At 32.5% G+C, this 14,646-nt stretch overlaps 1 protein-coding gene across 1 annotated transcript in view; it reads right to left on the reverse strand.

The window, feature by feature from the left end:
* Window positions 1–9,985, reverse strand: part of LOC148600940 (uncharacterized) — a 123,667-nt gene extending 113,682 nt beyond the window's left edge. The window contains exon 1 of the mRNA XM_088555041.1: window positions 9,554–9,985. Coding sequence (XP_088411167.1) covers window positions 9,554–9,614 — 61 coding nt within the window. The 5' untranslated portion in view covers window positions 9,615–9,985. The remainder of the gene's footprint in view (window positions 1–9,553) is intronic.
* Between the last annotated feature and the right edge of the window lie 4,661 nt (window positions 9,986–14,646).

The raw sequence follows: 14,646 nt of genomic DNA on the forward strand, positions 1-14,646 counted from the left end.
GTTCTTATTAAAGTTGAAAAAGACGGATAAACCAAATTAAAAAAAGACTGATTAGTTTTCTTGTTATCAAAACAAATCATTTTGCTTGGAAAAGTTATGAGCAAAAAACTAATAACTTTACTAGAATATTTATATTATTATTTATATTATTTAAAGCTAAAAATGTCGAACTTAAAATTTCGACAATGTCAGTAGGCTGTGCACTTGATGCAAAGGGTAGCTTATCATCAGTAGCACTAAAACCAAATAACTGTTAGTAATGAAGGTCAAACACAAATTATATACAATAAATACTAAAAGCTAAATTATCTGAAATATGAAACCAAAACCACACCACCGATGTTTTCAGAGGAACCACAATAGTGTGGTACAATGCTTGATATAAACCCTCGCTTATTTGGCGAATTTCGGTTAATGATACATAGTTTGGATCAGATAACTGGGTTGAAGAATACTCGCGGACTCTATGGTCCTCTAGAAATGTATAGGCATAGCTGTTTCTAATTACAAAAAAAAACAATTAAAAAAGGATTTCACAAAGTAATTCTCATATAAATTAATATAGCCGTTTGAAAAGCATTTTTGGCTTTTCTCCCATCGCCAGTCGGAATTTTCCAGCTTTGTAAAGCGGTAATCATTTAGTACAATGAAGTTTGTACAATGCACTCATACAATCAAAATCTCACGAGATGTTTTCATCTAGGTGACGAAATATTCCCCGTGCAGGTCCGGGTGGTAAAAGAATAGGCCTGCAGCAGCGCTAAGCTTGTCGTAAAAGGCGACTAAATAGTGCTCAGAAACCTAGCCGGGGGCTAGGCGCTCTGCCCACAGAGCAACTGGGATGTGTGCCCCAGGTGGTGGAATGGGGTACCCCTGGCATGTTACATGCTGGGGTTGTCAGGCTATAATACGGAAAACCTGACCGCAAACCATAGTGGTGCACCGTGTTGGGAAAGATGCCACGTTCCTTGCACGTTAAAGAACCCTGCTGTGGTATTCGATAGGAGTAGGAACCTTTGCGCTCCGCCACAGGAGGCTAAATTGCCCGACCTTACCCATCCCCCTTTTTCTAGTGGTAATCAAAATTCGTCGACCCTGTTGTCCTTGTGACCCATCCTTTTTTTTATCATTTCATGCTCATTTTATCATCCATTTCATGTTCATTGTCTGAATATAGCTCAAATATTGCTGCTCGGACGTTAAACCCCAACAAACAAACAAAACAATCAAGTGACGAAATATAATTTATGATTATATGTATCATATTCATATAAAATAGTACATGGTTTTCAAGTAAATACTCTGTTGGCTTACGAAATGTGTTTATCATTTTTAGAAGACATGCACGGAAATCAATAACATTTAGAGGGATGTTAGTAGTAATTTGCTGTTGTGTACTTAACTAGCATTGCGAATCTCAAGAAGTTTACTAAGCAGTTCAATGTTTTATCAAAGGTATTGTATAAGGCAATCCCTATAATAATAAAAGAAAAAAAAAACTCAAGCACTAAGCAGCTGTAAGTATTAGATAAGGTATATTTACACTATTTTAATTTCAGAAAGTAGTCTAGTCTGAAATGTTTAATATTGCATGTTTTAAATGTGTGTGTCAAGGACAACGCACTATAGATGTTATTTTTTTTTCCCGAAGATATATGTATGTATGTATGTATGTATGTATGTGTGCGTGTGAACGTCACGTCTTTAGGTCGAACAGTTAGAGATCAAGAATTCATACAACTCAATGTCAAACGTCAATTTTCAAACACTGACCTGAGCGCAAATCAACAACTGAAAGAGATTTTAAATTTGCAACTTCCTAATTCATCAACGTTTTGTGCAAAATTTGGTTGCTTTTTAGGGAACTTTAAAACTATATTCTGAGCCAATCATTGTCGATTTATTTTTTTTACTACTTGACATACATATAATATAAACCTTACGTTGGAACAAACGATTCCATGGGATAAAACTTACCATGTGCCACACAAATCATAGGAACTGCCTTGTTTCTACATGGTCAGTCTCTTAATAGACAAATCACATCTCTTGAAACAACCGACTTTGCCGAAATTTAGTGTCCCTCCTAAAGTGACAAGTATGTTTTTAGTAGATGTTTCAGCATACCTGATCACCTGTTGTTTGATATTGCAGCTTCCGTTTCTTTGTTCTTTAGATCAATACTTTGATTAAACATCCGCATAAGTTCAAAAATGGATTTCATTATTTCGTTCAGTATTTATGTCAACAGTTGAGGAAATAATATAGGAAGTGAATTTGTTCGATAATTGTATCATTGAGTAGGACAATAAAATTCAAGGTAACTGTGAGTGAAACTGCCTGCAGGTTTCTATCGACATTGCCATAAAGATATTAGTTCATGCACAATTTCTAATTGCATAAACGTTTCCCACTGGCAAATGGCATTGGAATACAATACGTTTTTGTTTTAAAATATTACAAGGTATTCCATTTCTTTAATTGCTTTCTATGTATATATTAGTAAACTTTCTAATTCCAGGGTTGGTACATTGTCCGTAACTACCCGCAAGTTCGTTATGTTGTATCAATCAGCACCATGAAAACTGATTTATTCAACGGGTCATGGTTTTCCTTTCCTCGTTTGTCTACCCCGGACTTGACTTTTATGAGCAACTCGGCGGGTGTTTCTAAAAAAGCAGAGGACGCTTACCCTACCGGTGCACCTGGTCCATGCTCCCAGTTTTTAGTGGAGTCCGAGTTGCTCATTTACTTTTGCTACTTTGTATGTATGATTTTAGTTACGTTATGTTCTTTGTTGTGTATGTCTGTTTTCTATGTCTGGTCTTTGTCCCTGAATTACATTCTTTTGATTACCGCTATAACCTTGGTTTCCTTGATTACTCTTTCGTAATGGGAAATTCGTGTGACAAGACACACTATAAAAATGTTATTTTGGAATTAGTCCTTTTCATGCTTATGCCTCAAAACTATGGTTTACGCTTCTTTTATAATACTCTATGCTCTCAATTTCCAATGTCGTATTAAATGTGAAGTAAGAGTGAGGAATAAGGATCCGTATGGAGAAAGAAATTTTAGTTTATAGAATGTGGAACTCGGTTTAACAGTTTTTTTATTTATTTCAGAGTTATAATACATAAATTCAAGCGTTAAGGTTTTCATAAAAAATATCAGTAAGGTTAATCATGTATTGTTGCAAAAATAAAGAAAAATAAATATCTTATATAGATTTGTCTATTTAAACAAGCGTTTGCTATCGGAAGAGGGTATTATATATTCGATGTTCATGGATCATTGGTATGAATTACATCATTTCCCATTCTCCATGGCCCTTGTTGAATAGGAATTTACCCTGATTATGCACAGGTAAGTCGTACTTTTAATCATGTTTTTGTGTTCGTTGAAAGATCCAAACAGCAATAAAAGAGAATACAATCTTAACGTTTAAGAATTAAAAAGAAAAAGAGAAAGGTGAGACCATTAGACAAAGCAATGAATAGTTAAACACATATAACCAAATCGTGAACAGAAATGATTTACAAACACAATTTCGATTACAGAATGCAATGCTATTTATTATAAAACTAAAGATATGAAAGACAAGACATTAAACCAGCTAAACCACTTGCAATTTAAATTCCAACAAGAGTTGATCGATAGTCAATCCAATAAGACGTGATCTCTAACTGAGGATATCTCGTCTTGACTATGAGAAATTTGACATTGCATCCGCAAAACTTCAGGTGTGAAATGAACAAAGGGTGATCATATCCCTTGTATCACCAATGTATGACACGTCAAATACAGAGAGAAATCATAAACATATCAGGCTTATGAAAATGATAATGTCATTAGATAATTATACAATGTTATAGAATTGTAGTACTGACAAGTCTTGCTACATTGTACTTTTATACATATGGTTACAGAAATGACGTAAAGCCTGTACTTTGAAAGTCTTGGTAACCTAAACAAACATCTGTATGAACAAAAACAACTTAGATGCGACCTGAATCATCCCATCTAATTATCCTTTTTGGTCAAAATGAAAATATTGAAAACAAATCATTGTATAATATAGAAGTAATACGTTTCAAGAAAGTAATTGACAAATGATTTACTGAATCAACGTGTAGAAGTAACGCATTCATGCATCAATTGTCTCCCTTTGGAACTGAATAGTGCATTAGATATATCGATTATTCACATGATAATCAAATCTTCATTTATTAATTCAATTATCTGAATCTGACTTTCGTCAGTCTACAGTGACTTTATAATGATTTGACAAGATAACCTACAGTTTCTGTTACTTTTATCAAGTGACATGTGTTACACTAGCGTTTGTGCATTATAGGAATTTGATACGTCTTATCATTACATTATTTGAAAGTACGTGGACATTGTAGGGTCCATATAAACTGAAAATCTTCGTAAAATAAATATTCAATCTGAATGTACATGCATTACAAAATCACATGTACAAGACTCAGGAACATGCGCTCAGAATACCTTCCACATGAAAAAAGTATATTGAGAAGTCAAGGCCTAACCAAGAGAAATATAAGTGCAAATTTGCCATTTCGGACTTTTTATGAAATTGTAGCAGCTGGATTATTATCTCCTTTCAATGAGACAAAAAGAATATGCACTGCTCAAACTAGTACAAAATATATATTTTATATGTTTTGCGATGATTTCATCAGGAAAATGCCGTAGAAAAAACATTAAATCATAAAATTAAACGATTCAGACGTAGCAAGCAAAATCAAAATAGAACCAACGACAAAAAAGAAGCACTCCTCAGAAAACTTTAAGTACATTATTGAAAAAAAAATACAGGGTCTTATCAAAAAGTACAATGGGATATTTTTATTTCCTTAAATGGCCCCGTGCAGGTCCGGGTGTTAAAAGAATAGGCCTACAGCAGCGTAGTGCTCAGAAACCTAGCCGGGGGCTAGGGCGCTCTGCCCACAGAGCAACTGGGATGTGTGCCCCAGGTGGTGGAATGGGGTACCCCTGGCGTGTTACATGCTGGGGTTGTACGGAAAACCTGGCCGCAAACCATAGTGGTGCACCGTGTTGGGAAAGATGCCACGTTCCTCGCACGTTAAAGGACCCTACTGTGGTATTCTCCCGAAGTAGCAACCATAGGGCTCCTCCACAGGAAGCTAAATTGCCCGACCCTACCCATATCTCCCTATTTCCAGTGGCAATCAAAATATGTCGACCCCGTTGTCCTTGTGTCCCATCCCTTTTTCATTTCATCATTATTTCATGTTCATTTTATCATCAATTTCATGTTCATCGTCTGAATATAGCTGAAATATTGCTGCTCGGACGTTAAACCCAAACAAACAAACAAACAAATTTCCTTAAATGGTGTTTATCACAACCATCACTCCATTTTTCATTGTTATCATCCAGCAATATTTGTCAACATATAAACTATTGCTTTAATTCAATTAGATAGTTATTTCTCAATTGCAACAACTCTGTAAATTGTTTCTCCCCATTCAAATGCAATATCTACCCATACGAAAGCCCCATTTTCGATTCCAGTTAAGCTAACCCCTTTAAATTCAACTTAAATCCAGTATCTCCTTCTTTCAGAAATTTCATGTTATAGGTGACTGGCAAAAAATGACATTTTTTTTAAACATTGTAATTTGAATATTTTCATTATTTTTCTTTATTGTTGATAATGTTTCACATAATTCATTACGGTCTCCTTGTTTAGCAAATGAAACAGTGTAAGCAGGTGTCTATAGGTAAGGTAAAAAAGCTACCCATCAGTACACATTCCATGTAATGTATTATTATATGCTTGTATTTCATGAAAGGAAAACTTTACATACGAGTTTTTTTTCACAAGAATAGCTAAGACACCCATTAAATGCTTCAATACATAACCTCAAAAAAGGCTGATATTAATTAGCAGTGTCTATAAAAATCTATAAAGTAGCTGAAAAGGCATAATAAGCATTGAGACACAAAAGGTAAACTCATAAAACTTTACTTAGTCGCCATAACAACGTATGAATCTGTTTGGTGTTAATAATTTACCTTTTTATATTAAGAAGTTCAGATTTTGTTTACATATTATTTTAACAAAGGATTTAGTTAGCATTTACGTTGCACTTTGTTTGAAACGGTTTAAGTTAAACCTCTTTATAATCACCAGTTGTTCTGTGTATCCAGGTTCAACTTTCATTGAACAAAAGGGTGATTTAGCTAGTTTGTGGTTTTCTTGGTAAACGGTTTGGACAGGTTGTACTGTATATCAAACAATAAATTTATTTTAGATAAATACTGTAATCTGATTGGTTAAAATATTTTTGTTATATCTCCATGGATAAAAAACTATTGACACACTCCTATTCAATTAAATTCAGAGCTACTTTTCTCATGTTTAAAGATAAAAATATGTCTAAAATCAATATATAACAATTGGCTATTATAAAAATATTGTCTGTTGAAAAATAACTTAAATTTCCCATGTGCATATTTTATTTATTACACTTCGCGCAATAAACAATATGCACATGGAAAATTTGTTATTTTTCAATAGACAAAATTTTTATTATGGCCAATTTAAAAGAATTGAAACATCTTTGATAAATGTAGTATACTTTCGTTCTGGAAGTTTAATACCTGACCCATTTGTCCAGTATTTGTTCGTCCATAATTCATGCTAAAGAAATTACAATATAGACAGACTGGCTCATTTACATATGTAAGACAATAATGAATTCTTCAATAAACACTTCAGTAATCACCCAATGATTTATTTTTCCTTCAAGTTCTAACTGAGACTTAGTAGTTTGTATTTTCTAAGGAATCAAATAATTATTTTTCCTTTCAAGAAGTGGCTGCTAAGCAGTCTTTTTTGTACGAGTATTTCCATTTGCATGCAGCAACATTATTAGCACCTACCAGTAACCTACTTTGTAAGTATTGATCAGTATAACAAAAAAAGATTCCATCAATAGAAATATGATTTCAACGATAATAGGTAATCAACATTACCACATGCATTTATTTCAGCAATATCTTGATTTAAATATACATGTTAAACTCTATACTTTAAGACATGACATCATTTGAATATTTTGTCGAGTTGAAATAAGATGAACGTACTAGCAGGATATCCTCTGTGACCTAGTCATCGGTTTCAGTGGCTTTACTGAAAGAACTTTGACATATATATTTGAAACTTTGAAAGAACTTTGACATAAACATTTGAAACTTTAAGAGAAATTAATCAGAAGTTTAAAATATCAGTTCAAAAAAATCATATCAAATGCCAAAAATTGTAAAATAACGCTGCGAACCGTTGGTAAAACGAAAAAACAATTTTTTCTAGGATAAAAAAATACAGATTTAATTTTCTTAAAAAAACAATACCTTACTTTGGCAATGTTCAGTATAGCTTGTCTAAATCACACTAAAATTGAAGCTGTAAAATTTGTTCGGTTTAGACATATATTCGATTAATAAAGATTAAACATGCATTAAAACTTATACAAACACACTCTTAAACCCTCAAGATATCATGTTTTGATTGTTTTGTTTTGTTTTTTAAAGATCAGTTCAGAGAGGTCTTAATATATAATGTAACATATGTATTGTGCTGCGAGGGCCTTCAACAAAAAGTCGTTAATGTCTGTTTTTAATGTCTGTACTTGTTGTTTCTTCTCTAACCTTTTAAACTTTTAATCTTGCTTGAATAATATTACCCTTTAGTGTCGGTGCCATGCCTGATAAAATCAAAAAGAACAAGTCAGAACTTTGATTAAGCACAGATAACCTTATATAGTTCTTCCAAATTAGTTTGCAGCAAATAACTTTAAGATTAATTTGCCATTTTTTTGTAAACAAATCGTCCGTAAAACAGAACTTTGGACAAGGAAAAACATATTAGGCAATTATCCTTATTCCTTCTAAAGAAAGCTACCTTTTTATACCTTTGATAGGCAAATTAATAAGGCTTATTGAAAAAAAAAAACCATACGTTCTTAAATCCTGTATGGCTTTTATTAAAATTAAAACCATATTTTGTTGTCTGGAACGGAAAATGATTCCTTTCTTACCTCTCGAACCTTTGTTCCCTTAATTACTATTTAAGAATACCTTCTTATATTTTCATTCCCTTTTCCTGACCCTCATATCCGATACATCATGATATGAGAGGTTTATCCTGGTCGATGCTTCTAACTATAGTTGTCAATCACACGAATTAGGTAAAAAGGTATAATATTTCAAAGCAGACAAATTTCACCGACCGAAAAGTCGATTTGACGTTATTAACTTGGTAGATTGTGATGTGTTATCAGTTATTATGTGTAAACTGTATTAATCTGCTCAGAATCAACCACAAAATTATGCTCTTGTTAAATTTCCAATACAACATTTGCAAAGTTTAGTGCTTACGTTGAAGTATCAGTCTATGTAAGAGTCACACAGTGGGTAAATCAAAGTATAAAAAACGTTAACCACCAGTTTGATTGTGTAATTTACATATTTGTATGATCAAAATCAAGGAAACGTCTTGTTGAAATGTTTAAATTTTCTAAGAAATGCACTACAAAAGAACATTCCTGAGACAGAAATCATATCCAGTGATGCAGAGATCAACAGCGGTTATTTTGAACAGAGAAGACTTCCTTGAATGAACACACACACCTGCTCTGAACACTTCAATATTTATCTCATGTTGAAACCTAATTTGTCTCTAGTGCGAGACGGTGTATTCCAGCAAAATGTATTCCTATTTTATTATCATATATTTCCATGCTATTTTTAAATCCAATTTTCAACCTTATAACTATCAAATATAGAAACGATAAATACCAGCCATACACGTACAAACAACAAAACTATATGCATTTTACTGAGTTATGCCTTTCAAAAAAATCATTTATACCTCAATTCATGTGTTTGCATTTTTAGAACAAAATGATAAGCTACAGCAACTTATATTCATTCACAAATCTCGATTCTATCCATAAATTGCATATGTCAGTGCGTGTCAGAATGTTTTATCATAAATGGTGTTTTATTTGAATACAATTGTCATATTCTATTCATTTTTGTTTTTGAAAAATTTCGCTTATTGCATATTCCGGTAAAACTACAAAATCAAATTCTCAAGAAAATGTATTTTTTTGTTGTTGTTTTTATGACATTGTAAAACTGTAGTGAAACCACAAAATTATTACACCAACGAAATTTTGTCAACTCACGAAATATGACCCATTGAAGTCCTTATAATTTGTGTGTTCAATTGTAGACTATACAACTACGTCATTATATAGGAAAGATTAGGTTCATATTTGTTTCATTAAACACCGTTGTAATAATTTAATATACATGTGTACCTTGTCCTTTGAGGCGTATTCATTATTTTTTATTGTTATTCAAGGGGTGTACTTCATTTACATCTGCAGGCTGGTCAGATGAGTTGAAAGATTTTGTTCTTGACCATTATGAAACCTTAAGAAAACCAGTCTACATTCCAAAGATACAACAACAATAAAAAATAAGGACTTACCTTCAATTTCAATTAAGATGAATAATATCCATAAAAAGATAAATAAAATTAGGTTCTTCATTTTTCTTCAATACCGTTTATATTCACTGAATAACTGGTGACAAATTTTGTCTCATTATACCAAAATCCACCAGTTTCAATATTCTGAATTTTCCCGTTTATAAAATATTTCAACTTTACTCAATTGCTTTTTCCTGTAGTTTACCAGTCAAATTGTGCATGCGTGGCATTACATTCCTAATTTCATATTTTGTATTAACCGCAAAACAAATCATAATTGAACAAAATTACTGAGAATAAATCGTAATTACACGTTAACTGGCCGGACATATAGCGATTGTCACATCGTAGTTATTCCCAATGATAATCTGCGATGTTAGAATGATATTGATATTTAAACCACAGTCTAGCGCTGATGTTTTCATCGTGTGGTTTGAGGATTTGTCGTTGTATTGTGAATATTTGTTATCACACGGGAGACACTCTTTGTTTAAATGTAAGTGTTTGTAAGAATCAGGCAAAATGGGAACAAAATCAGAATCATGCATGTCAAAACCCCACCGATCTGATAATGTAATATCACTCAAGGATATTTTCTCTATTTGAAAAGACCATTATTTTTTCTCTGCATCAATGGCTTTGCACAGAATTTTGTCAATAGAATGTAAGATAAATGAGGTTTTTGACAGAGTTGCCTGCCCTTGAAATGTTCGTTTTCATTGCATTTCAATGACATTAGTACCCAATTTTCCACCATCTTCTTTCCTTGATTCTGATGGTGCAAATAGCAACATTACACTATCAAAGTGATGGGGTTTTTTTTCATACCATGTTTCACCCACTGGCTGATTCTTACAGGGACTGGCACTTAATTGTTTATTAGCACTTTTTCTTCTGAATGCCAGTGCACATTCCTAGTAATTATTTTTTCTAACTGAATTTAACAACATGTTGTTAAATATGGCTTCTGGTTTTACGGAAAGAGCATTTTAATGGTAAAGGTCGTGCTGTTTAAAAAGATCATACATTAAGAAGTAACGAACATGTATATATTTATATTTGTTAATGTTACAGTTTCAAGACTCCAGACATGGCAGTCATATGTGCATTTTATTTCTATTCAGAAAAGCAAAATACCCATATGTAAGTGAACGAGGGAAACGATCGCTCCAGATATATATATATATATATGAAAATGAAAATCTTCATCATGGAACAAAACACGATCTGGTGCAATCTACAGAGAGTGAAGCGGGACGGATTTTGGATAAAAGAACTCCGTGTTTTACACCCACATAGAATTGACAAAAAACATTAAGTTCTTCCTATTTTGTATAGTTTCTTATAACAGTGTTTGTAAATATTTTTTTGTTTTATAGTTCAGTATTCAAGATCAACACACAACGTGTGTCCATAGCACAATGTTCAAGATCTTTGTTACTGTTGGTAAAACTTTATACGTCACAGGTATTCACCTGATTAGGTAGTGAGTTGTGTTCACAGACCATTTACTTTCATACACACTGGCACTGCAGAAGGTCATTTGTTGACTGAAAATTTTGCCCATTATATATTTTATTATAGTGTGTTAACATCTTTATCGGTATCGTTGTACAATCCTTTAGACTCATATATGTATAGATATATACAGAGAATGGCAGCAATGACCCTACCTACTAAAAAAAAAAGGGAAATAAACTCAGATGCTAAAACAGAGCAACAGGAGAACATTGTCGCTACAAATCCTACTCATTAAACAGACATCTGTCTATAGTTCTTTTAACCGGTGTCGAATTGCATAAACGAAACACGATTCGTGGAGATATATGATACATATGTGGATATATTTTCTTGTTAATATCATTTCTAGCAATTATTTGAGGTGTTTAAAAGGGTCATATACATGGTTTATATATAATGCCAAAAATAGAAAAGTCAATTTCTCGTCAAATAACATGCATGCATCTTTTACAACGAAATACCCAGATAGGTTTTTATTGAATTGAAAAGTGGAATTAACAATTATATCGGAGGAATCATGATCAACAGTCTTAAGTTGTGTGGAGAAAAGCGAGTATATAAATTCCAATGATTTTTGTTATTTGCTACATAAATGAGCATGTTGAATGTACAACTAACATGGTGTAACGTGTCGCAATAGAGTCATAGATTATTGTTTCTATTGCATTCTCACGATCCCTGCCTGAAAACATTTTGGACATAGTTTGCATATGCTTTGTTGCAAACTAACATATTTTACTAAAGTTTCATTTTATGGTTAGATACAAAATCTGGAAGCAATATTCACAAATGTTATTTAACGTCCCAATTTCAGTGTATGGTAAAAAAAACAGTCGGCAAACACACGATGTTATCGTTGCATAAGTCCTAAATGATGTCCCATATCATAATGAAAGACGGGCAGATGACCAGAAAAGTGCAGCAGGGGAACAAAACGTTTCCGACACACGAGGCCAAATTACCTTAATAGAAAAAAGTAAAAAAATAAAGCAAATTTAATTAAAGATATTAAACTACAAAAATGTTCTGTAAACAAGAACAGCAATAAACATATCAATGTTAAATTCATAAAATGTTCATTTACAATTTATTTTTAGGGATAATTATATTACAAACAAAACAATACTAACAATACATATGTATTATGATGTTCATTAAACTTTTTTTCGAGTATAAAATGCACTACTACAATAAAGATGTACTTATAATTTTTGATTTAAGAATACTTCTATCCTTTCCTTGATTAAGTGAAAATATCATGTTATGTACGTTATATAGCATCTCCAACATAATATAAGTACATGTATCATGTGCCTTTATTACCACCAGCAATTACATATGTCAGAGAAACATAAGTTTTATTGTAAATAATGTCCTTCATTCGAGCACAACGGAAATATAACAAGTCCATAAAATACACATTTGTTTGACAATAATGCATGTTCCAACAGCAACTCGTTGTTTAAAACCGCTTTAGTTGGTTAACATGACAAAGTGAAACGCCTGCGATCTCATTTATTCATAGTGTTATCAACTGGTAAGTATTTTTTAATGTTGGAACCGAATATTTGTCGGAGCATTTTTATTAAATATTGAAGATTGACTTCAACAATACGTATTGATATGTTCATGGCATCGACAGAATATAATAAAATGCGCAACAATTTTCCTGTCATATTATACACTAAATCATGAAATGTTACCGAAAGATGTGAAATAAATTTACGGTAATGTTTACGTCTGAAATTGTCAGTACGTTGTCATTGTAAAAAAAATCGAGTATTTGATTGGTAAGTTGACCACACGTGGCCTTAATATTGTGTGTGTCCTGTACCCTCTATGGCAAACAACGAATTAGCTATTTATGATAGGATAGAGGTACATTCGTCTCATTGAACATATCAAAGGCATATGCAACCTGTTAGAAAATATATCTATACAAATGCAATCGATAGAAATTTCAATGGTTTTAAGTCATGTGTTGTCCTAGGTCCTTATAGAATTGGGACAACGTATCATCCGTCCTTATAGACTTGCGAAGACTTGTCTGCGGTTGAAGGTTCCCATTTCTAAACATAGCTTGTCACTTCCTGTCATACTGAATTCAGTCCCTCGGTAATTCTTAGGTCAAAGTGAAATAAGTATTGGTAACTTAAAACGACCGTTTTATAATTGATTTCATATTATGATTTATTATTTAAGGAGTTATTTACTCTGAACTATTTGAACCATTTTTTACGAGAACAACACATTGAAATACCAGTCCGTACAGATCAAGGACAAACCTTTAAAAAACACTCTTCTTCGGTATTATGTTTTTTTTTTTTTTTTTGGTCATAATCCAAATTAAACGTCACATTCCAAATATTGGTTTCAAAATTCAAACTCTGTAGCAATCGGAAAAAATATATTATGAATGAACTAATTTTTATTTTTGTTTCAGGGGTATCAATACATCTGGCACAAAGAGGGAGAATTCGTTGACAAAAATACATCGGGAATAACAACATGACAAATGTAGAAAAACAAATCTTCACATTAAAACAACTAAATGAATAACAAAAGTAAGTGTATCAATCTCCAAAATAGGAGACTGAATTGATATGACCCCAGAAGGTTGAGAATAGCGCTTTCTGTAAGTCATGCTTCCTAATTGTTAAGGTTCTAAATCTGATGAAAGATTCAGAGTACTTTTGACAAATAGTGGTCGTTTGCATATCGGAAACTACCTCGTTGAAGCAAGGTACACAAAACTGTCAATATTTATAGGTTTTATAATCAGAGAAAGTTGAATAAAGTAGAATACCAACTCAAGTTATTTAATTTCAAAATCATATAAACGGGCCTCAGCGAATATGTTATGATGTTGAAAACAAATAACACGAGTTAATATTTTGCGAAATTCAACTTTCAGGAGTTATAAAACACATTTCGCCATGATTTCCTTGGCATATGTTGGAACAACGCCACACATTACTTTCGGGAAATCAGGTATTATAGAAAGAGTAATCAAGGGAACCACGGTTATAGCGGTAATCAAAAGAATGTAATTCAGGGACAAAGACTAGACATGGAAGACAGACATACACAACAATGAACATAAAGTAACTAAAATCATACATAAAAAGTAACAAAAGCAAATGAGCAAGTGATATACAATCACACAACAACGAAACGCAACGGCGAAGTTTTCATATCATAGGTTCATTACCCATAGTCTATGGTGTAATATCGGAAATATCTAGCCGTCCAAGAAGTACATAAAACTAACAAGTCCAAGGAAAATGACAATATAGTATTGTACAAGCAGCTTTTGTGCAAGCCACATGTCATATATACAGGTAGATTTATATAGGTCTATAGAAATGTGTCAATACTACTGAATATATTTATATAATATAAATATAAATATGTTTTAAGATATTTGAGATATATTTTAACCAACACATGGCCTTCTGCAGTGTCAAATAATAAGTAAGTATATGATCCAGAAAACTACTCACTACACATTTATTATTGCATTCGTATTTATATTAAGGTGCGTTGTAACATTGATTTGACAATGTACAAAG

Source organism: Perna viridis, chromosome 12, assembly GCF_037379345.1.
Source record: "Perna viridis isolate PV_CMFRI_1.1 ecotype Kerala chromosome 12, ASM3737934v1, whole genome shotgun sequence".
NCBI classification, from domain to species: domain Eukaryota; kingdom Metazoa; phylum Mollusca; class Bivalvia; order Mytilida; family Mytilidae; genus Perna; species Perna viridis.